At 34.4% G+C, this 25,689-nt stretch overlaps 3 protein-coding genes and 1 pseudogene across 3 annotated transcripts; 1 reads left to right on the forward strand and 3 right to left on the reverse strand.

Moving 5' to 3' along the window:
- Positions 1–1,868: 1,868 nt before the first annotated feature.
- LOC140884501 (uncharacterized) lies at positions 1,869–4,488 on the reverse strand (annotated as a pseudogene).
- Positions 4,489–5,438: 950 nt separating this feature from the next.
- On the reverse strand, positions 5,439–7,030 carry LOC140877269 (inorganic phosphate transporter 1-4-like). Its single transcript, XM_073280812.1, is given in 2 exon segments — positions 5,439–6,118; positions 6,121–7,030. Coding segments are annotated over 2 exon segments (1,590 nt in total).
- Positions 7,031–16,568: 9,538 nt separating this feature from the next.
- Positions 16,569–21,338, forward strand: LOC140880933 (geranylgeranyl transferase type-2 subunit alpha 1). Its single transcript, XM_073285823.1, has 8 exons — positions 16,569–16,738; positions 16,833–17,004; positions 17,203–17,363; positions 17,443–17,547; positions 18,396–19,190; positions 19,275–19,464; positions 19,756–19,942; positions 20,812–21,338. Exons 1-8 carry the CDS (start codon positions 16,623–16,625, stop codon positions 21,180–21,182), a joined length of 2,097 nt encoding a protein of 698 aa, XP_073141924.1. The 5' UTR covers positions 16,569–16,622; the 3' UTR covers positions 21,183–21,338.
- Positions 21,339–22,279: 941 nt separating this feature from the next.
- Positions 22,280–22,983, reverse strand: LOC140880934 (ethylene-response factor C3-like). Its single transcript, XM_073285824.1, has one exon. The coding sequence runs from the start codon at positions 22,946–22,948 to the stop codon at positions 22,436–22,438; it is 513 nt and encodes a 170-aa protein (XP_073141925.1). The 5' UTR covers positions 22,949–22,983; the 3' UTR covers positions 22,280–22,435.
- Positions 22,984–25,689: the final 2,706 nt, after the last annotated feature.

The raw sequence follows: 25,689 nt of genomic DNA on the forward strand, positions 1-25,689 counted from the left end.
GATTGGTCACAATTTATGTATCGATAGACTAGTGTATCGAACTTTGGATAATTTGTGTGTATTTGTGCCGAATATTTGAATTACTTGAATGTATTTGTCAAATTTGTGATTTTATTAATTATACTAATTTACTAATATTATAAATTTAATATTGTTTAGTAAAAAATAAGAAATAACGTTTTAAATATAATACATTAATAGGTGAGACAGTTATATAAAACCGTTGCAATATTTGCGACGGTTTAAATTAAACTATAGCAATATTTTCCACGGTTGACTTTAAGCATGGCAAATATTGCAACGGTTTGAATTGAACCGTTGCAATTTTTTGCCACGCTTTGTTATAAACCGTTGTAAAATATTGTGATGCTTAAAGTTAAATCGTTGCAAATATTTGCCACATTTGGCAAAAACCGTTGCAAATGAATGCGACGATGAGTTGGAGACGCTAGATAAGAACCGTCGAAAAAACCGTTACAAATTTAATTTTGCAACGATATTTGCGACGCTTAAACCGTCGCAAACACCGAAATTTTTTTGTAGTGAATTTTTTTGCGTGTCATTAATTGATTGGTTAATAAATTCAAAATTTATATGTTATAAATATAAGTAATATATCTTGGAAATCTAGAATATATTTATGACGCCCAGGGATGATAAGAGTGCGATGAATGATCGCTGCTGCCAAGAGGTTGTACAGATAAAGAGCGACTCCTGGCACGCTTTTAGACGAAGAGAGACATGAATGAACCGACCCTGACCCATAGCGGAATGAGAGGGATTTTGAGACTTTGTAGGTATGAGACTTCACAGTTGAGGTGTGATACTCTTAACAAGAAGTTGTGTCTTCTTTTTGGAAACTCATCACATAAGAACTTCAAAGTTAAACGTGCTTTAATTGTGTCACTTTTTTGGATGGATGAGCCTCTGAGAAGTTTCTCAGGGTGCGTGTAAGTAAAGATATAATCCCACGACCCGTCTTGATACAGTTGAGAGAGTCGTCGAATCTGTGGCGTTGTAATATTTGTATGTAAGTTAGTTAATCTCAATAAAGATGTGTATGTTTCAGTTTCAAGAGGATTTTAGAATTCATTTCATTAAGTGAAAATGAATTTTTTGATCAATTAACTTAATTGTTTTTGGATTTTGGTTCATTAAATTTTTAAAGTTTGATTTTGGTAAATTAATTTTAAATTTTGGCTGTTTTGGTTCAAATGTTAACGTAAAAGATTGAAAATCAACATTTTTCAAAGTCATGATAGCATCTTCTAGTGTCACGTCAAAAATTAAAAATGTTAATGTGTCAAACCAAACTTTGAAAAATAGCGAACCAAACCCAAAATTACATAAGTTAATGTATTAAAAAAAAACTATTTTCCCTCTCATTAAAGCAACTAGACAAATTAGGTTTTGCACTTCTTAAAATAACTACTGATCATTATTTTATCTGATAACAAAAAAAAGTAACAAGAAAATAAAAAATTGTTGTTTAATTTGTTAGTGCATAATCAAGAAACTAGACCGATATATTGAAATTTGCAAACAAAACAGTCTCTCGATTCTCAATATCAAATCTTAATAATGAGACGTAAAATACAATACTGAAATTCGATTACCTAATATTTAATTTTTATGTTAAAAAAAGAAAAGAAATAAGCTTAATTTATGAAGTAAATAGCTTAAATGACATAAATTAAGATGTTTGTGTATTCTCTGGGATATTTACGATTTCGGTTACAATTCCAAGGTTTTGATTTTTGACACAATTAGCTGAACTTCACCAGATTTCCCATATAATTTTCAACAAAAAAACAAAGAAACTAAAAAGGTATCTAAGCACATACTTTATATTCTAGAAATTAGTCGAATGTTATCTTCTTCTCGTTTCCACAGTTTTTTTTGTAGCTACGATACACGAGACGAAAATTGCGAATTTGCAGATCGATCTTCACTAAAATCAACAGCGTTCAACAAAGTCAATCATAAATTCAAAATTTTGCAAATGGTGATGGTATAAAATGTATATATATATATATATATAGTTCAGCTTTCAGCTTTCCTTTTCTTCTTTGATTTTCTTTCCTCGGAATGCTCCATGGAACCTGTAGATGTAACAACACTGTTTCCCTTAGCTGAATCCCGAGTGGTAGTGCTCTTGGTTCTGCTACTCGAACTGGCAGTAGCTTGACCACTCAATGTGTGAGGATTTCTCGGTTTAATACTACGAGTTGGAGTAGCCAAGGGGCGACCCGACAAGGTTGACGTAGCCATGGAAGACCTCTGAGACTGGCTCGATTTGACATTATTTCGTTGTTTTAACTCAGCAGGCTCTGCGTAATGGATCAGAGAAACCCGTCTGGAAATCTTCCCAGCTGTTGCATACAAACAGCAATTCATATGGAATTAATGTCAAAGAACAATTTACCTTTCACACTTTACAACATATGATCAAGAATCATATTGCAAGCACATGAGAGGACAAAATTTGATATATTATCTCATAAATATCCAGGAGCCCGATTATAGTCCCCTGCGGACAATCTTTCTCTAGGCCCAACACCGTTTTTTAAGCAAAAACACTTTTTTTTCAAATAAAGATAGTGCTTAGACAAGGGAGAAGCCAAAAGCCAGAAAATATTGTAGCTTTCAAGTTCACTTTCAGCTTCTCAGATAAAAAAACTTTTTCACTGCTGACCCAAACAAATATAAATTACTTCTGCTTTTATTTTCAAGAAACACTGCTTTTACAGGTGCTTCCGTGGACAAACTAACCACAAGCTACACACTTGTGTTAGATAACTCTTTAAATGCTATAAAATTATGGGATCGTATAATTTTGCAGAGCAAAGATCACATGTTTTTAGATTAGAATTAGCCACATCTCCTTCCTTTAGCTCAAAGTTTGATTAGTTCCAGTCCTCATACAAATACATAACTACTATCACTCTGTTCTACATGTGCAGAGAAAGGTGAAACCAGAACTAGCAATTCATGTCCAACAATAACAGCTAAGCCTTGATGAATATTGGCAGTAGGAAGTACAAACAAAACCAACTGCAATGACGTAAAATATAAATAATAAATGCATACCTATTTTTGCATCCGCTGTTGAAGATGAGAAAACTACAGGTTCTGGACCTTGGGATTTCAAACTACATAAGTCATATGATTTGCCTGAGACAATAAATCCACGGGTAAAGCAGTTAATAGGCGTATTCAACAGAATGAACACCACCAAGCAAAATAGAGTTGAAACAAGATTACCAGATGTGCACTCGAAGCTCCCTAGCCGACCATCACCACTGAGTTTCAACGACACTTCTTTCCCATCAAAATCAGGAAACTGAAATCAATAAAAGTTAATCAAATTACACATAACTGCATAAGTCATACCACTGCGGAAGCAATCGATAATCAAGATTCTTGCAAAAAACTCCAGGCCGTAGTGCATTTGGAGTTTGAATTACAGACAGAAACAAAGAAGATAATTAGGGAAAGCTTTTATGATTAACTCAATATGTTAGCTATATTAATGTATAGTTAGAGTAGCAGTTATAAGATAAGTTAGTTATTTTTTAAAGTGACTTCCAATACTGCATGAAATTGTATTGATATATCATGTGTAAACATTCTGAGATAATTAACATATAGATTCAAAGTTCAAATCTGAATTCTCTTCTCGTGCTTGATCCAAAGGAGAAGAGTAGAAGACACAAAGGAAACAAATTTCCGAATCCTGCTAAGCTTCAAAGTTATACCCTTGGTTTCAAATATGGATGCATAGATACATGAAATCATACATGATTAAATAGGCCACTGAATAAGCCAGAGTTCAGTGGAGTCCGTTATATGGACTTCAACTGGCGGATCCTTCTTATCCTCCACAAACTCTGTCGGGGGCAGGTAATCATTATCGGCGAAGACATCCATCACCTCTAAAAAATAATGCAAAACAGATCTTATAAATTTGTCAAATAGAATCAAGAAAATATAAAACAAAATTTTGAGCAAAATATCACAAAATCAAGTTCCAACATGCTGATAGGAAACAACACACAGGCGTTTACCATAAAAAATATAAACTTCATATCAACACGTAAGACACCTGAGACTTTAATTTTTTTTTAAAAAAATAAAAATAAAACCCATTTTTTATGGACACGACCATAACAGGAAACCCTTTACCCCCAACTGAAAAAGAATAGCAGCAATGTAAGAAAAGAAAAATTCTAACTTAAAACACAAATAAATATATAGATAAACGAGGCGACCGCAGCTGTGCGCTCAAAAGAATTGCAGATGAAGAGTAGTATTTTCGCATTCAGACAAGTTTGAAACATTGAATAGTTAAGATTAACACAAAACAAGATTCTAAGAAGAGAAAACAGGGAAAAATCGCATTACTCGATTCTCGGAGAGCAGATATGAACAGGCGACCGACCGCAGGAGCGAAGGTGGTGGACTGGAGAGCAAGGGGAGGGGAATTAGTTAAACGGTGTCGTATAACAGGGGTAATTAGTTAAACGGTTTCGTATTTCGCGAAAATCGTGCAACGACGATCGTACATATTATATCAAATTGTTTTTTTTTATATACATATAATTATTTTGATCATGAACCAAATTTTTAATTCCATGTTTTGTTGTTGTTTTTTTAATAATAAATAAAATTTTAAAATGCATTTATGTACTTAATAATTTTGTTTCCAATTTTATTTATATTTTTAAAATTTTCCAAACTTTTTTTTTTGTTTATAAAATTATAGAAATATCATATTCTTAAAAAATAAAATTCCTGGCCATTGTAGAGATTCTTTTATTTATTTTTTTGGAGGAGGTTTTTTCATTCTGTTTTTAAGTTATTAAAGTATTATCTAATCTAAACAATTATAATCCAAATTAGTACATGAATACCAGATTTTGATCATGAATAGCCATAATTTTAAAGCTTAACACTAGCTACCACATTTCTAGTTTTTCTTAAACTAAATACTTAATTATTTGTATATATATATGATATATTTATCAAATCATCATCACTCTATAAATAGTCGAAAGAAAACGGATATTGGAAAATTTCTTGATTGCTAGTTATACGCAGAAAACTGTTATGAGCGTAGGTGTTTAAGACAGTTTTACGAATATTTATGTGGAACCTGATCTATATATACATGAAAGAGTAATATTTTTAGCATAAAAATAATATTTTTCATAGGTCGAATCAATTACAAGATATGTCTCACAAAATTAACATGATAATACAATGAAATTTACTTGCAGAATAACAAGAAAATCGTGGTGCATATGTTACGTTAGTAAATAATAAATTTATTACCAGTGGTTCACAAAAACCAATCTATTTCTAACTCTTCAAGATGCATACCCCAAAAACTCTTTACGATTTACAAAGAAAAAGAATCAAACAATGCAAGTGTTCAATTAATTTCTACCCGTTTCTACTTCAATATTCATATCCTCATTTTCACCCGACATTTCCTCCAGAGATTTCCCCTTGGATTCAGGCACCAAGAATGTACACAACAAGCCCAAAAGATTGACCACGCCGAGCACGATAAGCGAATTCTTGACGCCAATCCCAGCTGGGTAGCCTGGATCAGCCTTTTTCGGGTCCTGGTTCTGTGCCAGGTATAGGAACCCGAATGCACCGATTATGGCTCCCATCTTCCCCGATGCAGCCGATATCCCGTGGCAAGTCGAGCGTAGCCTGGCGGGGAAAATCTCGGCAGGCACCACGAATGTGGTGGCATTAGGCCCAAAGTTGGCGAAAAAGAAGGTCAGCGAATACATAACAACAAATCCAATGCGGTTTTCGGGTTGAGTCCAGTGGCGGTATGGGAAGGCTAAAGCGAACATGAACACCGTCATGAAGAAAAAGCCGATGATCTGGATGGCGAATCTACCTATTACGTCGATTAGCGCCACTGTGAACCAGTATCCGGGGACTGTGCTGCAGAGGGCTATCAAGGTCTGTGCTCTTGAGATGGTGAACACTTCTTGAATAGCGTTCATGGTTTTCGCGGGAGGGATCCATCCGATGGCGCTGAATATGTCCTTTTGGAACAGATTTTGGCTGTAAAATGCGATGTCTAGCAAGAACATGTGCTTGTGGTTCCAAGCAAGTGTAACCCATGTCGTTTGAGGAATTCCTTAGAGAACAAGCCATAGGAAGCCTTCTTGTTCTGTTGTATAGCATCCAATCTATGCTGCTCTGCTTCAATGTCCATTTTCAAGACCTTGGTCATGTCTGCTGCCGCCTGTCCCGCGTTCTTGGCCACTAGCGCGGTGTAACGGGCTGTTTCCGGCATCTTCTGCCGTGAGTAGAAGGTGAGCATTGCTGGGATCGCACCAACCATCAACACAATCCTCCAAACATAATCTGCTTGTGGAACCGTGGATCCAATGGGATCAACCTCGTAGGCCGGAGCCTTGAACTTGGCTTCAAAGACACAAGATATAATCATAGCAAAGATTCCACCAGCAAGAATCCCAAACCCCTGCATAGCAAACACCGCGGCGATAAACGCCCCACGAGTCTTCTTGTTAGCGTACTCGGACATGATGGTGGCCGACAGAGGATAGTCTCCACCAATACCGAAGCCGAGCCAGAACCGGAAGAAGCATAAGGTGGTCATGACCGCCTTTGGTTCCTTCCCGAACGAAAGGCCCGAAGCGACGGAGCAAAGGCACATGATCATGAGGGTAACACCATACACTTTCTTCCTGCCTAGTTTGTCGCCAAGCCAGCCGAAGAAGAGCTGCCCTGCCAGTGTTCCGCACAATGCAACGCCGTTTACAGCGGCAGAGACGTTGGGCGGCAGGCTTCCGGGCTTGGGCGATCCCTCGACATGGTAGTATATGCGGCCAAGCATTTTGGTGACAAGGGATATGCAGAAGAGGTCGTAGGCATCCGTGAAAAATCCCATTCCAGCGATGATGATTGCCGTGAAATGGTACCATTGCGTTTTGGCCACATCGAGTGCGTTCAATACTTTTAAATTGTCTCCAGACATTTTTTGCTTTGGATATATATTTACTAGTTCAGCTGGATCTCTTTTTTCAAGATTATATCTTTCTCTACTGTCGCGATCGTCTGTCTCTTTCTGCAAAAATTGTTAAAGGAACTTTAAAACCAATGCGCTCTCATAAACTTTAAATTAATTCTATGAATAATTTCTTTAAGTAAATGTATGGCTACTTCTTAAAATCCGAATCTGGTCTAAATTTATTGTGGTATATATATGTTCACATTTTCTTTATTTTTCCTACTTCAAGAATATTTTATCTGAGACATAGCAAGAAATCTCAATCGATTCTCAGTACGTACACATATTTCATGCCAAACAAGATGACATAATTGCTAGACCAAAATTCAATATATAATTCGAATGTGACAGAATGAATAAATGAACCTCCGGGAAGCACAAAAACAACCAAAATCAAGACAAACAAAACATATCAAGAAGGGCCTGTGAAATTGATCGAGTAACTTCCACCTTACCGCGCACCAAACATACGCAAAGTGCACATGCACATTAATATATCTTAGGTTACATAACAATACAACAATACAAACATCATGTTTTGCATGAAACAAGATATATATATATATATAGATCATATCAACAAACTTAGATAATCTTCCCTGCAAATTTATGAAACTTTCTTCTAAACCCCAGAAGAGATCGATCGCTACCCTAATCGTCCATCACAATGTCCCAAATCACATGCTACACAAACCATATACACGATTCAATCAAAAACGGGAATATATATATTTCGATGAAAAACTAACCTGCAGGCTGCAGCTAGCTAGCTCCTTTCGTTAGCTAGAGAAAAGGGAAAAGGGAGAGAGAGATCAGAGATGGGATACGTACGTGAAAGATTATGGGAGAGAAGGGTTTGCATGTGTGTGTGAATTGGTATGGTGGGAAACACTAATTATATTTATATATATATATGTGTGTGTGTACGTAAACATGAGAAACAGTAATGGTGGCGGGGACACCTCAACAGATTGGAATCTTCGCCGGCATATTCCTTGTGCTTTCCGATTCATCCTCGCTCGCCAGTCAAATGCAGAAACATATATAAACACCCCGCCCCTTCTTTCGCTCATCTTTCATCCCCTGGCCTCTATGCTAAATTATACTTCCAAGTATATATAATTGAAATTCAATCTCCATAATTGATTTATGAAATATATATATATATATAGACACACACAATATTATAATAAAAAAAGATCACATGATAAGTGTTTGGGTCATCATTTTAATAATTGTACAAAATTATCCTTATCATTTTCATTTAAATTAGAAATACACAAATGACAAAATTTTTAATGATCACTACCCCATGCATTTTCCAAGTATTTCATCATGTTATTTTCTTGACTACCGATGTTGCAGCAAGGAGAAACAAATCGTATATATATATTAATTTGTTTTGTATCGTACATGCATGCAATGGTGTGATTTTTAAATTGGAGTGGAAATATATAAATTGATTGTGGTTACAATATAATTTTTATTATTGGAGATAATAATATATTTTATCAGTATTAAAGTAAATGAGTTTTCATAAGTTAAATATAGTATTTGATGTTGGTATCACATGCATGTCAAATTTGTTAGTATATGTATCTTAAACATTATATATATTAATTAGCGTCCCGTGCACACGTATTGCGTGTATATATATATAACACATGTTTATTTCCAAAAAAATGGTACAAATCTCCCAAAGTTGAATTTTTAAGAAAAATCACATTTCAAAAACTTAAAAATACTATTTTCTCGGAACCGGATTCTCTACTGTGCATGTGAAAACAGCACACGATGTTGTGCCATCAAACGACACTGTGTGTTGCTTTCTCTTTACCTTTTTTTTTCAAAAATTAATTGTCCAAATCTCGTTGGACAATTTGAACCCAGATGTCTGGATTCATTGAAATTCCGGAAATCTAAAGTCCATCACAAACATACTAGGGAGAAAACGATTCCAGATCAACATTCAACCATTAGCATGGAGGACGAATGGGGTCCAACTTTCTGGCCTCTGAAACCAGAATTGGTCTTAAAAATAGAAATATGGGGTTTTCAAAGTTTGACTAGAATTGGAATCAAATAAAGAAACGAGCTTGTGGAAGTGTATTCTCTTGAAGTAATTAATTCAAATTGAATTGAGTTCTATGTAAATTGCAGTCTTACTGAGGAAGATGGTAGAAAATTTTGTTGAGATTTGGAAGTGTATTCTCTTGAAGTAATTAATTTCAATCATACAATAACACATTATAATTCTAAATAAAGTCAGGAGGCGAGCTCCAGATTGTGGGACTAGCATGAAAACAAGACACCTTAGTGAGATTTTGATTAATTTTGTTTGCTTGTCTACGAATGAAACAAACCCTGAACGATTGGCGAAGAGTTTCCAGCACATTGCAGAAATAATAAATAATAACACCACCAAGACTAAGATACATCGGTTGATTAATGTCTAGCTAGGCGGCGCGAGTTTCATATTCCTAATTTTGCTTTTGCTTGGAGGAAGGGACGTAACTAGGATTTTTTTTCAAGGGGGCTAAATTTTAGGTAAAAAAAATTATAAACATTGAATTCTTTTTTTTTAAGGGGACATTGAGTATTCTAATCTATTATATATATATATATATATATATATATATATATATATATATATATATATGTTTATATAATCTAATTAACTCTTTAAATTTATATATCATTTAGTTTTTCATAAGTTTTTAATTTTATTAAATATCAATATAATAATAATGATATAAAAAATAAAAAGCTCCCCTAAACTTAATAGAGAATATTAGATTATATCATTACACAATTTTTTTAAAAAAAAATAAAGCATTTTCCATTTGAAATGTAATATACGGATGATACTTGTCTAATTTTTTTAATTAATTATCTTTATAATATAATTAATAATTAATATAATATAATTGAAATTTCTCAAACTCCATTTGAAAATTTAGTTAGTCCAAATCAAAGTTAAAATAGCCCAAAACAGAAAAAATATGTTAGCAAAAACCCAAAACAAAAAATATTATTAGTCTATATCAAACATTGAAAGAGCCCAAAATAAAAAATTTTGAAAGAGCCCAAAAAGGAAAAAAAATACATTATATTGGACCTTAAAAATATACACATAATATACACATATATTAATATATGGGCTAAGGGTGGGGGCTGGACTGGGTACTTTTGGTCCATCCCTGCTTGGAGGCCTCCAAGTCTTCTATACAGCTCCACATCGGTGGAGAGACAACAAAACTTAAACTAAATTAAGTTAAACTAACATTTTCCTAGAGGATGAAGTGTTGGAGAGAAAATTTGGCACAAAAATCTCCCCAAAAGGCTGAAAGCTCCCACGAGGTGGGGTGACCGGGTGAGTAAGAGCAACAAAATACAATGATCTAAAGTCGTTGAACTTTTATTGTGTATCGAAGGATGATCCAGTAGAATATAATTAAAAAAACTCAATGGACTTTTCTATTATATATTTATGTAGGACAAATATGTGGGTGAGACTATGCTCCACCAGGTGTAGCGTGCTACACCTGGTGGAGCTAAGCCCTTGGATCAAGGAAGGGCCCACATGATAACATGTGGGTCCCACATGTTATCATGTGGGCTCTACTAATTCAAGGGCTATACTGCACTTAGAGAAGAACTCCAGGTGATGTGAATTTTTTTAGACCATTTGCGCACGTAAATTTATTATATGGTAAATAAATGAAGAACATATTTTTAGATTCTCAAAACATGTTTCAAAACTCAAATGAATATATACATATATATGGTAAAGCAAATAGTGTTATTTGCAAAAAAATACCTCTGTGAAATATTGAAAATGGACAATTTTTTTTTATGAAATTTTAATAAGCATCTTCAACCTTGATCTTTTATAAGTTAGCACACACGCCCTTTCATATGAGTGATTGTTACGCACGTGCCCATCATGCAATTGGGCAAATATTTTGATTTTTTTTTACTCCAAATAACCTTATGAAATATTACAAATACATGTTTGACCCCTTAAAAGTATAATTATATTTCTAAATCTATTCAACTCATAATACATATTTTTTATAATTAAGATACAATTATAAAATATTTACCAAACATTTTTTTCATTTTATTAATTTTTATTTTTATTTTAAATTTATTATTCTTAATTAATTTGTTTCTAAAAAATATTATTATTTTATCTTGTATCATTATTTTATTAAACTCTTTTTGTTTTTTCAACTTCTCTATTAAACACACGTTCATAAACAAGGATTTAAATACCTAAAAGTATCAAAATGATAAGTTCATGCATATTACTTTTAGATTTAGGACTATATAGTTTTGACCCAAAATCTAAATTTTTTTAGAAGATGCATTGCACAAATTTGCAGTAAATAATAATAATACACAATTTTTATTAAGATCCAATTATAAAATACTTATCAATTTTTTTCATTTTACTTATTTAATTTTATTTAAATTTATTATTCTTAATTAAATTGTTTCTAAAAAATATTATTATTTTTTCTTGCTATCATTATTTTATTAAACTCACTTCGTTTTTTAATTTTTTTCATTAAACATACATGCATAAAACAAGGATTTAAAAACTTAAAAGTACCAAAATATTAAACCAAAAATATAATAGGTTCGTGCATATTACTTTTAGATTTAAGACAATACATTTTGAACCAAAATCTAAATTTTTCGAGAAGATATATTGCACAATTTGCAGTAAATAATGATACACACTTTTTATTAAGATCAAATTATAAAATATTTATCAAATTTTTTTATTTTTATTAATTTTTATTTTTATTTTAAATTTCTTATTAATTAATTTGTTGGTTCAAAAAAATTATTAATTTATTTTGCTATCATTATTTTATTAAACTCACTTCTTGTTTTCAACTTCTCTATTAAACATGCATTCATAAATAAAAATTTAAATATATAAAAGTACCAAAATATTGAACCAAAATAATAAGTTCGTGCATATTACATTTAGATTTAGGACAATACATTTTGAACCAAAATCTAAATTTTTTGAGAAGATGCATTGCACAATTTGCAGTAAATATTGATACACACTTTTTATTAAGATCAAATTAAAAATTATTTATAAAAAATTTTAATTTTATTAATTTTTAATTTTATTTTAAATTTCTTATTAATTAATTTGTTGGATCAAAAAAAGTATTACTTTATTTTGCTACCATTATTTATTAAACTCATTTCGTGTTTTCAACTTCTCTATTAAACATACATTCATAAATAAGAATTTAAATATCTAAAAGTAATAAAATATTGAACCAAAATATGCATAAAGTTATCATTTTGGTTCAATATTTTAGTACTTTTTGGTATTTAAATCATTGTTTATGAATGCATGTTAAATGGACAATTTGGAAATACAAAATGACTTTAATAAAATAACGAAGTGAGTAATAATATTTTTCTAGAAACAAATTAATTAAGAAATAAATTTAAAATAATAACAAAAATTAATAAAATGAAAAATGTTTCGTAAATATTTTATAAATGGATCTTAATAAAAATTGTGTATTATGGGTTGAATAGATTTAAAAATTATATTTTCAAGGGGTCAAACATGTATTTTAATATTTCATAGGGGTATTTGGTGCAAAAAAAATCAAAATGTTTGTCCAGTCGTGTAACACCCGGTATTTTAAATACGTGAATTCACATGCATAATTAGGAAATTTATTTATTAAAATTTTAGATTTATGGGTTAAATAATTATGTGAAATTATTTGTGCATGTTTTAAGTTATTTTTAAGCATTTAACCCATAATTAGTGAATTTCACGATTTATGGAAATTAATTGTTTTTGATCGCGTAGACGGGACCGTGGACGGACGAGATGACAACTTTCTATCCAAATTATTTTTATGAGCATTTTAGAGCCCAAAAATATTATTTTGAGTCTTATTTTTTCAAAATTATTAGTATTTAATTTTATATGATTTTAAGAGTCCATTTTTATTCAAATTAAGCCAAATAATGACTTTTTAGTATTTTTAAAATTCCCTTAATTAATATTTCGGGATTTTAATTTTAGTTATCAGATTTTAATTCTTAATTAGAGTTTTTAAGTTATATATTTTATATTTAAAAACCCTTATTAATATTTTAATTATCCTAAACCTTATTTTTATTCTAATTACCCTAAACCTACCCCAATAATCCTACGATTAAATCACTCAGCTGACATCTCCCCCTCTCCTTCATCTTCTTCATCGATCAGAAATCTCCAAGGCTCCATAGCCGATTTTTCTTCGAAGTTTCAAGGTTGCTCGTCGTCCCGTCGTCCCGGATTCGTTCTACACGCTCCTATCTCTTCCTTTAACGGTGCAAGGCATGTTTCTTTCTCAAATTTTCGTGTTATATCAGTGGTTAATAGTGTGCGTGTGTATGCATTAGAATTATTCAAGGAAATTTCAGAAAATTCGTTTAGTTTTGGTTGTTATGCACCTTGTTCATGTTTTTCTTCCATGCTCACGTTTTCTTGCTTCATGTCTTGTATGGCTGCTGGTCAGAGGTTGCAGGGGGTTCCCTAGGGTCCCTAGGTTGGTGTGGTTTGGCTGGTTTGGGCTGGAAAGGGGTTGAGGCACGCTGGTTCGATGTTGGTCCAAGGGGGGTGCAGTTTAGGGTTCGACGAAAGAGGGCTTCGGGTTTGAGGTAGGGACCGTGGCTCGGGCTGAGCCATGGTAGGTTAGGACTGCCCAGACGTGGGCTACGTCTAAGCGGTGGCGCTCCGGCCAGGGGTGGCCGGAGCTGGCCGGCAGCAGGCCATGAAGGCCTGCTGCTCACGGCCGAGAGGAGGTCGGGTAGGGGGGATCGGGTTAGAGGTTTTGAGGGGTTCGGGTCGGGTTGTTGGGTCCGGGTCGGGTTCAATAAATCATGGGTCAAGTCTAGTGGGTCCGGGTCCGGGTTAAGTGAGTCGGGCTTGGGTAATTTATTTTTTAGTATTAAGTATAATTAAGTGTTTAATGGGCCTAATTAAATTCAAAAATTTAATTGGGTTCCATTTAATTATTTGGGTTAAATTTAATTATATTTGGGCTTAAATAAATTTATTTAAGTTAGTCCACTAATTTTTATGGGCTTTAGAGCCCATGGAAATTATTGGGCCAGCCTTTGGGCTTTTGGGCCCATTGGGCCATAATAGAATGTTAATGGGCCAGAATTTAAGAAATTGAGTTTGAGTGTTAGGCCATCAGTTCAGTACAAACCATGAGAAATTGCATGTGTCCTAAATTTATATTTAATTATTTTATGCATGAATGTTATTTTAGTATTTATATGTTAATATAAAAATTAAATTAAATATATATTAAGGACACACATTTTATTTAAGTACATGCATTCATGAAATAATTTTTATGCATGATTTAATGTTTAAGGTTGAGCAAAAGAAAATAATTTTTATGTTGGAAGTTGAAGTAGTGTGACAATTTAAGGGGGATTCGTCCCCATATGTGAACTATTGAAGGGCAGTTTACTGCCAATTTAAGAGGTGATTCGTCACCGCCACGTACGTTGGTTTCCACGCTGATCAGTATTTAATGTATAATTTAAGGTTACACTATGGATACAACCATGCGATGTTAGGAAATGATTTGCTCAACAATATTTATGTATTATGTATGATTATGATATTTAAGTTAATTTAAGTTATGTTATGTCATGATATTTTTTTAAGCATGCTCATTCATGTATATGTATGTATTAGTATTAAAGTGATTTAAATTATTTTAAACCCTTGTTATGTTAGCATGTTGGGCCTCTAGGCTCACTACACTGGTATGGTGCAGGTGAGTACGTAGAGGAGGATGTGGTACCCACCGGCGGCGAGGACATATGAGCGGACATGCAGTGACCCCATGACCGTGATAGTCGTCTGAGTCTTTATGCATGTTTTGAATATTTTAGCATGTTATACATTTGTTTATTTATTTTCAGTGGTTGACAGTATGAGATATTTTATTTAAATATTTTCAGTGCATGAAAATTTATTTATTTTTGCTTATGTCAGTATTTCATTAAAATGTTTGACTCAGATATTTAATTTATTAAAGGTTGCATTTTTACTTAGTTTATTTATTTTTAAATCTATTTATTCTGTGCATATATGTATGGGCATGTATGTACATATTATTATTTAGTAAGTATAAAAAAAAAAAATTCCGCATATTTATTTACATTAGAGAGTTAGGGTCGTTTCAAGTCGCATGAGAGGCGCATGCGTAACAATCGCTCATATGAAGGGGCACATGCGCTAATTTTATAAAAGGTCAGAGTTAAAGATCCCTGTTAAAATTTTACATGAGAAAGATGTGCATTTTCGATATTTCACAAGGGTATTTATGCAAATAACTCTGAGTAAATATGTGAAAAAAATGATTTCTAAGTCCTTTCGTTTCCTGCTAGTTTGAATTCTTCTGAACATTCAAACTCTTCACAGATGGTATCGTTTTGTTCTTATGAGATGTCCGCTTAGGATTCAAACTCCTGATTCAAACTCCTTTATTTATGGTATTGAGCAAATACGGGAGGGTAGATATAAAAAGAAATCATTATAAATGTTGAGTATATAACCAAATTAAATCTTACATTGGAAGATCAAGTAAAAAATCATGGGTTAATGTAGGGGTATAAACGAGCCAAGCTACTCGTGAGTAGCGCGCGAGTAGCTCGGTCAAAACTCGACTCGAGCTCGATTTGACCGAGCTTGAGCTCGAGAACATACAATCGAGCTCGAGCTCGAACTTCAAATATATGTGTTCGAGTAGCTCGCGAGCTACTCGATAACACATATAAATATAATATATAATATAAATATATATATATAAATATAATGTATATAATATTTTATTTATTTATTTATTCATATAATTTTTTATTTATATATATTTATATATAATTTTCGAGCTCGAGTAGCTCGAGATATAGACGAGCTCGAGCTAGAGTACGAAATTAACTACTCGATCGAGCTCGAGCTCGAGTAGTCAGATATGATTCGAGCTTGAGCTCGAGCTCGAGTAGTATGTTACTCGACTCAACTCGACTCGATTACACCCCTAGGTTAATGTATGTAATGATATTTCATTGGTACAAAACTTTTTAGGTCAATTCCAAAAACAAATTCATGAAGATTTGACCAAAATGGACAATATGAAACTTTCTCCTCAAACTTTCTTAGTCATATTACAAATTGGATATCATAGATATCGTGGTTATTGTAATGTACCACTAATATACCAAATTTAATATCAAATTATGTGCGTATTTTTGTTCCTAACTAACATAGAAGATGATATACATTAGTTTAGCTTTAAAAGCAATGAATTTTGGGGCTAAAAAAAACAAAGAATTTTAACTGAAAAACCGAATAAATATAAGGTCGTGGATCCGATGAAAGCCCAATAACAAATATTAAATTAGCCCGATATGATGCTACAGTTAATGCGAGCCCAATAGCATTTCAATTCCTGCCGATTTGGAGACCAAGAGCGAGTGTCGATCGGAGCAGAAGAAAATGCACGGAAGACCGCGAAAACCCCCAACTCAAGAGGAGCAAGACGCTTCAGCTCTCAAAGCTGATAAACTTCGTCATCTCCAATCTCAGATTCTTCACTTTCACCATAATAAGATGTATGTAATGTTATACTGTTTATGGTTTGCGATGATTCGTTGTGTTCGATGTTTTAAAAAAAAAAAGATCAAATTTACTTGATTTGGGTTTCAGATTTACTAAAGAAGGTTTGGAAATCAGCGCCAAGCTATTGGAAGTGAATCCTGAGCACTACACTGCTTGGAATTACCGGAAGCTCGCTGTACATCATTTCACCGATAAGCAATCGGAGAACGCTGCCGAATTTGAATCGATTCAGTCGATTTTAGATGAAGAACTGAGACTCGTAAGTTGCGTGTTATACTTTTGAAAATTGTATTAGTTTCTTATGTAAGACACCATGATATATAATTCTTCAATGCGGTTTGATGTTAGTTTGAATCTCAATTTTGTTTCCAGTGAAGTTTTGTTCATGTATATTGGGTCATAAAATTCAATAATTTTAATGGAGGAACTGCTTCTTAGAGTGTGAATTATGATTTAGGTAGAGGCTGCGCTGAGGACGAACTTTAAATCTTACGGGGCGTGGCATCACAGGAAGTGGGTCCTAAGCAAGGGACATTCATCGGTGGATAGGGAATTGCGGCTTCTGGGAAAATTCCAGAAGCTTGACGCCCGAAATTTTCACGCATGGAACTACAGGAGGTGAAGTACTCAGGTGTCTGCACAGGTTCATGATTTGTTGCATTTATTGATGTTGGTCCCTGTGGGTGTGATCTTGTAGGTTTGTGACGGCATTAAAGAAGATACCGGATGCAGAGGAGTTGCAGTATACAACAAATATGATAAACGATAATTTTAGCAACTATTCGGCTTGGCATAACCGGAGGTGTGCGAGCTTGCCACTTTAATTCATAGGGTCCACTATCCTTCAGTCATTTATTTGCCTAGGAGCTACTTTATTCTTTTTGGTTATCTTTCCTCTGGAGGCCAGAGCCAAGCATGTGTTTTATTTGTTGAATGGTACCCTAAATTCGCATACCTCTTCAATGAATTTTACTTTTAACCATTGTCGAATTTTCCCTGTTGGAGGATTATGCCAACCAAGAAAAATGTGTATGTTGTATCTAACCTTTTGTTCCCATTTCAACGATGTTTTAACCTTATTACACGAGCAGTCTGGTTCTTTTTAAGCCTCAAGTTCGCTTCTTTGTTCTTGCCCAAAAAGGAATAGAGTAATCATATTCATCCGTCACTGGACCTTCTCTATCACATCTGATTGTCATTTTCCTGCAATTTACAATGTTTCTTGTAGGAGAGATAATTGAGGAGAAAGCAAAATTTTTATTTGTTTATGAGATTTTATGCGCTTTAGAGTACTGCATCTGAGTGCAAAACAGCAGTAACAAGTTCTAATCAGCCTAGAGAAAGTGGGTATAGAATGATTCTTCGAAACTTTACCATTTGTTAAAACATTTTGGCATTTAGCCAAACTTATAATGCTCTAAAGATGATGTTAACATTGCTGTGTCATGCTGATTCCTCGTCGTAAAAGGTAACTTTATATTGCTCCAGAAATTTTGGTTTAAAATAACTTCATTTGATCACGAATGTATGGAAATAATTCATTACTTCATATTCTAAATGTTTAGCGCGAATTCATTGCTTTATATTGTGATAGTTATTTTATTTTACATGACTTAATCTCATGTTTGTTTTATAATCCATTTTTTTCAGCACGCTTTTGTCTAATCTACTGGAAAAAGGAGGAAAAGGATATTCTGAGAAAGAGAGTGTTTTCAGAGAGGAATACGATTTCGTTGTTCAGGCTCTCTTTACCGACCCCGATGACCAAAGTGGATGGTTTTATCATCTGTGGCTTCTGGAACAAACATCAGTATTGGAGCCGGTACTGCTTTCTTCTTGGCCTTCACATGGCTTTAAACTATGCATATCAGCTAATGATAACTCGAGTGATCAGAGATCCTCTCCAGTCTCGCATTTTTTTTCAAAGACTAGAGAGTTCCCTTTCGTCCTATGTTTCAGTGAGCCGGTGGATGGTGTAAGCTCTTCTACAGTAAGTATCGAATGTGATCACCTTGCTAGTAGTGAACTTACATGGACACCACTTTCAGCCAATCGATATGGTTTTGCCCAAGCCTGGCTGACTTATCTAAAATTTCCTGATGCTGCGCATACTTTAGAAGCTTGTCCTGTAAAGGTTACTGTTGCACACCTCCAGGGTATCATTAGCATGAGTGGTACTTCCTGTAGTCAGTCTTCTCATTTAGTTTTTACTGTGCATATACCTTCTCATGATCAAAATCAAGCTGAAGAGCAAACAACTGACAGAATTTCCTGGAAAGAAGAGAATTTTTCTCTGTACGCTGCAGAATCTCATGATGCAGACTTGCTTCAATCACTTTGTAAATTAGAAATGATTAGGCAGAAACCTAATGATGTTGGATGGAGTATGAAGGTCATAGCAGATGAAATAGATCGTTTCCGGGAATTGTTGTCATTAACAGAGTGGTAAGCTGTATCCAAGCATGAGTCACTCATTTACTTAAAAAAATGTATAGTTTTGTGTTGTTTATTTCTTCTGTTTTCTTGTAGTAAAATTGGGAATCTTACACTTGCGAGACTGTTGATGGCAAATAATTCATTGATGTCACTCAGTTGCTCACACGATAGAACTGATGTTCATTATGAAGAAATTCTTTCACTTTATGATGGCCTGATGAAGATGGACCCTTCACATATTTGTTACTATGAGGATGAACGAAGTTTAGTGGTGTTGAAACAGGTCAGAGCCTCCTTTTCTTTGAATTGCTGCAATGAGAATCATCATCAATCTGGGACCCCAAAACAAAAATTTAGGCCCTGGACTACCTTGTGAAGGTGGATTAGAATCATTTACATTTTTCCAATTAGGGAAGATTCTTTGTCACTGAACTTTTCTGATGTGCTTTGATATCTTATAGTTGAATTCCAAATCCTTACATTATGAATTCTCCATGATTTGTATCAAATATTTGGTCTTAGCATGAAGTATTGACTTCTTGGAACTTGAGATAATCGAGTAATTGTCCTGCAGATGACCTCGAGTATGGTGTCTTTGTTAAAAAATAGTCACCAATACCAGGAGTCAACATCATCGAGTCTCAGTTCGTATGCCTGTTTACGACTGAATGGTCTCTCACTATCACGAGTTGGAAGTATGGAGCAATTATTGTGGGTTCAAATGTTAGATCTGAGTCACAATAAAATCCGGTCAACCGAAGGTAATTCCAATGTATCCATTTAACATTTTTGGAGTATATATTTTAGATATATTTATTGTTATTACAAGTTTTAGCGAGATTTTATATTTTTACGAGTTGATGTGTATGTTTACATTGATTAGTGGAGTTATGATGCAATGGATGTAACAATTATTAAGCAAAAAAGAGAGCTACAGCTTATTCTGAACAGTTATTTCCCGCACACTATTTACTTGTGCTGCCAAATCACTTTACTGCTTTCTTGCGATTCATCTGGTGGTGAAAAAATCTCATGTCTATTTAGGGAGTGTTTGCAATCACTAAAAAAAAGTGATTGTTAGCTTTTGGCTTAAAAAAATCATTTTTGTGTGTTTCTTAAACCTAGATTATGTGTTAGCTTATGTTTAACTTAATTGAAATCCAAAAGCTAGTCATGTGGTGATTATGATTCTCCAAAAATGATTTTAATAAGAAGATCATTGTTAAAATCATTATAATCACTTATTTATCAAACACTACCAAACTTTGATTTTTAGATTTTCACATTTGTTTTCAAACACTACCAACTTTTGATTTTTCTTAACTTTTCTATAATCTATAAATTAATCACTTATACAAAAGCACAATCTATTGCAAACTCTCCCTTAGATACTTGGAGTCCAAAATGAGTTTGGCGATGAATCATAAGCTTGACGTATTTAGATGGATCATCATCTAGTATAAGGGAGAGATGACTGGGCTACTACATATGAATCAAATTCCAAGAAATACTTTCGACTCTCAGTTTAATTGACGAAGCGGATTTAATTGTCATAGATTAATTGTCATAGATTAGGAAAGCTGAATGTTGTGATTGTTAATTACATGACATCTACTCAATTCTTGGACAGGGTTGGAAGCCTTGCAGCTGCTTTCCTGCTTGAAACTGAGCCACAACAAAATTTGCAGTTTTACGGCTCTGGAAACCTTGCGATTGCTAAAGTCATTGAAAGTATTAGATATCTCATACAACGAGATTGGTGCTCATTCCATTGACACAAGAAGGTATCTGTTTTCTTCGCCTCTAAATCATGCATTAGGAAGCGACTGGTCCGGTGGCATTGAATCATTGGATCACTGGGATGCGTTCTTTATTTTCAAGGGCATGAGTTTGATACAATTAGAGATTATGGGAAATGCAGTGGTTAATGATCAGTTGAAGGCATTTTTGGTTAAGTTGATGCCTGCACTGAAGTGGCTTGATGGTGAGAGTTGCAATTAGGTTCATATTTTGTCATTATTATTCATACGATCAATATCAAAGTATAAAGTAGAATATTTATGGTTTCCACATTTCAATGATAAATTATTAGAGCTGAATTGAATGATAATTCAAGTTTGTACTTTGATCCTAACAGTTGTTTTAATGGTGTTTGGGAATTTTTGTAGGGTGTCAAGGTATTAAAAAACATTCCTCCCCCAAACCCGAACCAACTTGACCAATTTGATGGTTTTTGACTATGCTAACATTTTTCTTTTACTTTTTTTTTTTAACAAAATGATGACTAAAAACCCTGCTTGTGCTTGCTGGAGTCTCAGCTCAATGGACTTTGCTTGCGGACACTTCTTGGTCCCCAAGAAAGTCCTTCAAACCATATATTAATAATATTTTTAATTTAAATACGTAATAACAAAAATTCTACATAAATATGATAATTTATTTCATGGTTTTAAATATTTAAAATTAAAAGTCTAATCATGTAAATTGTTCATTCTCCAAGAAAAAAAAATTGTCTAGAAAATTTAATATGATGAAAATTTATGATATCAATATATTATTATAAATTTTTTTTAGAAAAAGTCTTCAAACACTGCAAAGTAGTTTAGCCTTAAAATGATAAAATTTTGGGATGTTTGTATTGTGAAAAAAAAAAACGATTCAGGAGGATTAGGTTGATGGGTAATGTGATTTTTTTTATTCAAATCAAATCAGGTCAACTCTAATCAACTCAATTCAACCCAATTTTTTTCGGGTCTAATTTCGAGCTCAACATAATTAGATAAGAGATTTCTCTATGAAAAATACGAATCGGAGTTTGAAGAAGGGGAGGGAGGAGTCCTACAACAGATATAGAAAGATTTTTTCAATCCTATATTTGGGTTCCTAGAATATGGCACACATTTCTATTTGATTGTATCGAAAGGCCCAATGAAATTAAATTTTCGGGGAAAACGGATCAAATTCTAATCCGATGTTTTTCGGATTGACTCGGGATATTGGGGTTATCTTTTACCACCCTAGAATTTTGATTCAAATCCAATTGATGTTAATCAGTGGATGGTTTGCTAACCTAACCGAATTCAAACCGAAACCCACTACTATATTACAAATCAATTCACCATATATAATTATATGGTATAGATTATTATTTTTTAGTTTTGTTTTCTTCTTTATGAAATTCACAATTATGCACTCATAATAATACATACGGTAACAAGTAACCATGATGAACTTGAATGGTTGATTGATCCGATCTAATCCAACGGTGAAGAACAGCTCAAAAGTGCTTCTAAATACTCGATCCCCAGATCCTCCAACACCACCGCCGTATCCTTCTTCCTCCCGCGCTTATTCCTCGACGAATGCTTCTGCTTCAACGCGATCACCGGCGAGCACCCGGCCGCCAGCTCCAGCTCCCCCAGCGAATCCTTCACCTTCTCCGCCGGGAAGTTGAGCACCGCCGCCCCGCCCCTTATCGACAATGCGGCTTGATCGTACGCCAGGGCGGCGTCCTCCGCGTTGTCGAAGGTCCCAAGCCAGACTCGCACTCCCTTGCGACTAGAGTCGCGTATCTCCGCCGCGTACTTCCCCCACGGCCGCCGCCTAACTCCTCGGTAAGCCCTGCGGTTACACGTTTTTTCGTTGGAGTTGGACTCCGAGTCGCCGCCTCCGCCTCCTGCTAAGACTGTGTACAGAAGCATATCTTGGGAATCGTTGAAATTGAAAGGGAGGGAAGTGGAAATGGTGGGAGAGAACTGGGAATCCATTGTTGGGTATCCTTTGTTTTCGATATAGAGGTGGGGTCGTTATATACTGCCACTGATTTGGGAGTTCAGGAGTATATTTTTCTTGTTTGGACTTTGGCGTGACTCTGTGTTTTTTTAAACATAATGAAAAACTAAAAATAAAAATAAAAATAAAAATAAAAATAAAAAGCAAATTGGTGATAAATACCCAAACCCAAACTTGACTTTGCCCTAACTTCCTATCTATAAGATTCTTTGCAATAGCTCCCTAGGACCACAAAACTTGAATATTTAATTGTTTAATTCTTGTACTGGATTTATGCTTTTTTATGCTTAAAATCTAAAGACTTTATGCTAAAATCTGAAGATTTTGTGCTTATTCATGGTACAAAGAATTATCCGTAAAATTGGTATCAGAGCCTTAGGTTAATTATTCAGACATAATATTATTCGTTAATTCATGCTTTTCTTTGTTGAGGAGAAGAATTTTTTTTAAAAGATGACTTCAAACGAAGGTTTGAATCAAGAGGATTTTATTCATATGAAAACCTATAAACAAGTTAATCTATTCACAATAGATTACTTACAACAGATTGTGATTAATGCTCTTAATTTTGAAGAGATAAAGAAAAATGATTTTTAACTCTCAATTTTTAGAGATTACCCTAGATTCCTCTAAACTCTCCGAAAATCTTAGAGAAATTCAAAAGACGGTACAATATTACAGCAATCAGTTGTATGAAATACCTCGAAAAATTGAAGAAATCCTTAAGAAACAAGAATAAATTCTTGGAAACCTAAAGGATCTTCAAAATAAAATCATAAATCTAGAACACACTTCGGGTTCTAGAAAAGGAAATACAGGAGGAAGATTATCACTCTCATTTGGTACCGAAAATTTGTTACATCAGAAAGGTAAAACCAAAATGGTCCAAAAACCTTTAACCAATGATGAAATGATGATTAATCTTATAAAAGATAGTATCAGAGAAAAACACTATCTGATGACTACTTTAGAAAGATTAAATCTCGAGGATCTACAAGATCTTGCGGATTCTTTTGCGAATCTCAAAGTAGTAGATCTAAAAATGAATTCCCCTGAGGGTGAACAACCCATAGGAAATCCCCCAAGATATGTGGTTAAAACAGAAGAACCACATAGTGAGTTCCAGGTTGGAAAAAATTCACATCCAGCAGGAACCAGATCGAGAAGGATCGGAGCTTCCGTTCCGATCAGAGCTTATTATCCGGGATCGGAGCTTACTATCCGGCCCAAAATGAAAAAGCCCAAATTTTACTTCTGAAGTCCAATAACACTCCGAAATTGGTTAAATACCAACCCTTAATCATGTTTAACATATTATTATCTTAAAATGGTATCTGGGTTACTACATTCTCCCCACCTTTAGATATTTCGTCCGCGAAATAACATCTAAAGATAAATCAAGATAACAATATGAAACATCAAACCATGTCTTATTACAACAACGGTAATTACATCTTATATGGTAATAAAAAATACAAAGCAAAAAACTCAGGATATTCTGCTCGCATACGACTTTCAGTTTCCCAAGTTGCTTCTTCAACGCCTCGGCGCTGCCACTGTACCATCACAAGTGGTATAGTCTTGTTCCGAAGAACTTTCTCCTTCCTGTCTAGGATACAGATTGGTCGTTCAACAAAAGACAGATCTGGCTCTAGCTGAATATCAGTAGACTGAATCACATGAGATTCATCAGCTATGTACTGTCGAAGCAACGACACATGAAAAACATTGTGTATACTGGAAAGAGATGGCGGTAAAGCCAAACGATAAGCAACATCTCCGATCTTCTCCAGTATCTGGAAAGGCCCAATGTAACGAGGAGACAACTTGCCTTTCACACCAAATCTCATCACCTTCCTGAAAGGTGATACTCGCAGAAAAACATATTCACCAGGCTCAAACTGAAGTGGCCTGCGGCGAATATTTGCATAACTGGCTTGTCTATCTTGAGCAACTTTGATCCTATGCTTGATCAAATCTACCTTGTCTACAATCTGCTGCACCAATTCAGGACCCTCGACTTGCCGTTCCCCGACTTCATCCCAGAATAACGGAGTACGACACCGTCGACCATACAATGCCTCGAAAGGTGCCATATCAATACTACGATGATAACTGTTATTGTAGGCAAATTCAATCAAAGGTAACTGATCCTGCCAAGATAAGCCAAAATCTATGACAGAAGAACGTAGCATATCCTCCAGCGTACGAATAGTGCGCTCTGACTGCCCGTCAGTCTCCGGATGATGCGCAGTGCTCAAACTCAGAGTGGTACCCAACGCTTGCTGAAAACTACCCCAAAAACGTGAAGTAAATCGCGGATCTCTATCGCTGACGATACTCACTGGAATCCCATGTAATCGCACAATCTCCTGGATATATAAGCGTGCCATGCGATCATAAGAATACTCCCGGTTATAAGGAATGAAATGTGCTGATTTTGTCAAACGGTCAACGACAACCCAGATAGCATCACATTGACGTGAAGTCATAGGCAAGTGGGTAACAAAATCCATAGTCACGTGCTCCCACTTCCATTCGGGAATCTCAAGATTCTGCAGTAATCCACCTGGTCGTCGATGTTCAGCCTTGACCTGTTGACAAACCAAACATCTCGAAACAAATTGATACACACTTCGCTTCATCCCCTTCCACCAGAATCTAGTTCGCAAGTCCTTATACATTTTCATACTTCCAGGATGAACTGATAATCGAC

This window comes from Henckelia pumila, chromosome 2, assembly GCF_033568475.1.
Source record: "Henckelia pumila isolate YLH828 chromosome 2, ASM3356847v2, whole genome shotgun sequence".
NCBI lineage: Eukaryota > Viridiplantae > Streptophyta > Magnoliopsida > Lamiales > Gesneriaceae > Henckelia > Henckelia pumila.

What these genes read in the sequence shown, in the direction of transcription:
- LOC140880933 (XM_073285823.1), top strand. Translation starts at nt 16,623, where the DNA reads ATGCACGGAAGACCGCGAAAACCCCCAACTCAAGAGGAGCAAGACGCT. An exon ending in TTGTTGTCATTAACAGAGTG is followed by an intron (nt 19,191 to 19,274) that starts GTAAGCTGTATC and finishes GTTTTCTTGTAG; the next exon opens with TAAAATTGGGAATCTTACAC. An exon ending in TAAAATCCGGTCAACCGAAG is followed by an intron (nt 19,943 to 20,811) that starts GTAATTCCAATG and finishes ATTCTTGGACAG; the next exon opens with GGTTGGAAGCCTTGCAGCTG.
- LOC140880934 (XM_073285824.1), bottom strand. Translation starts at nt 22,948, where the DNA reads ATGGATTCCCAGTTCTCTCCCACCATTTCCACTTCCCTCCCTTTCAAT.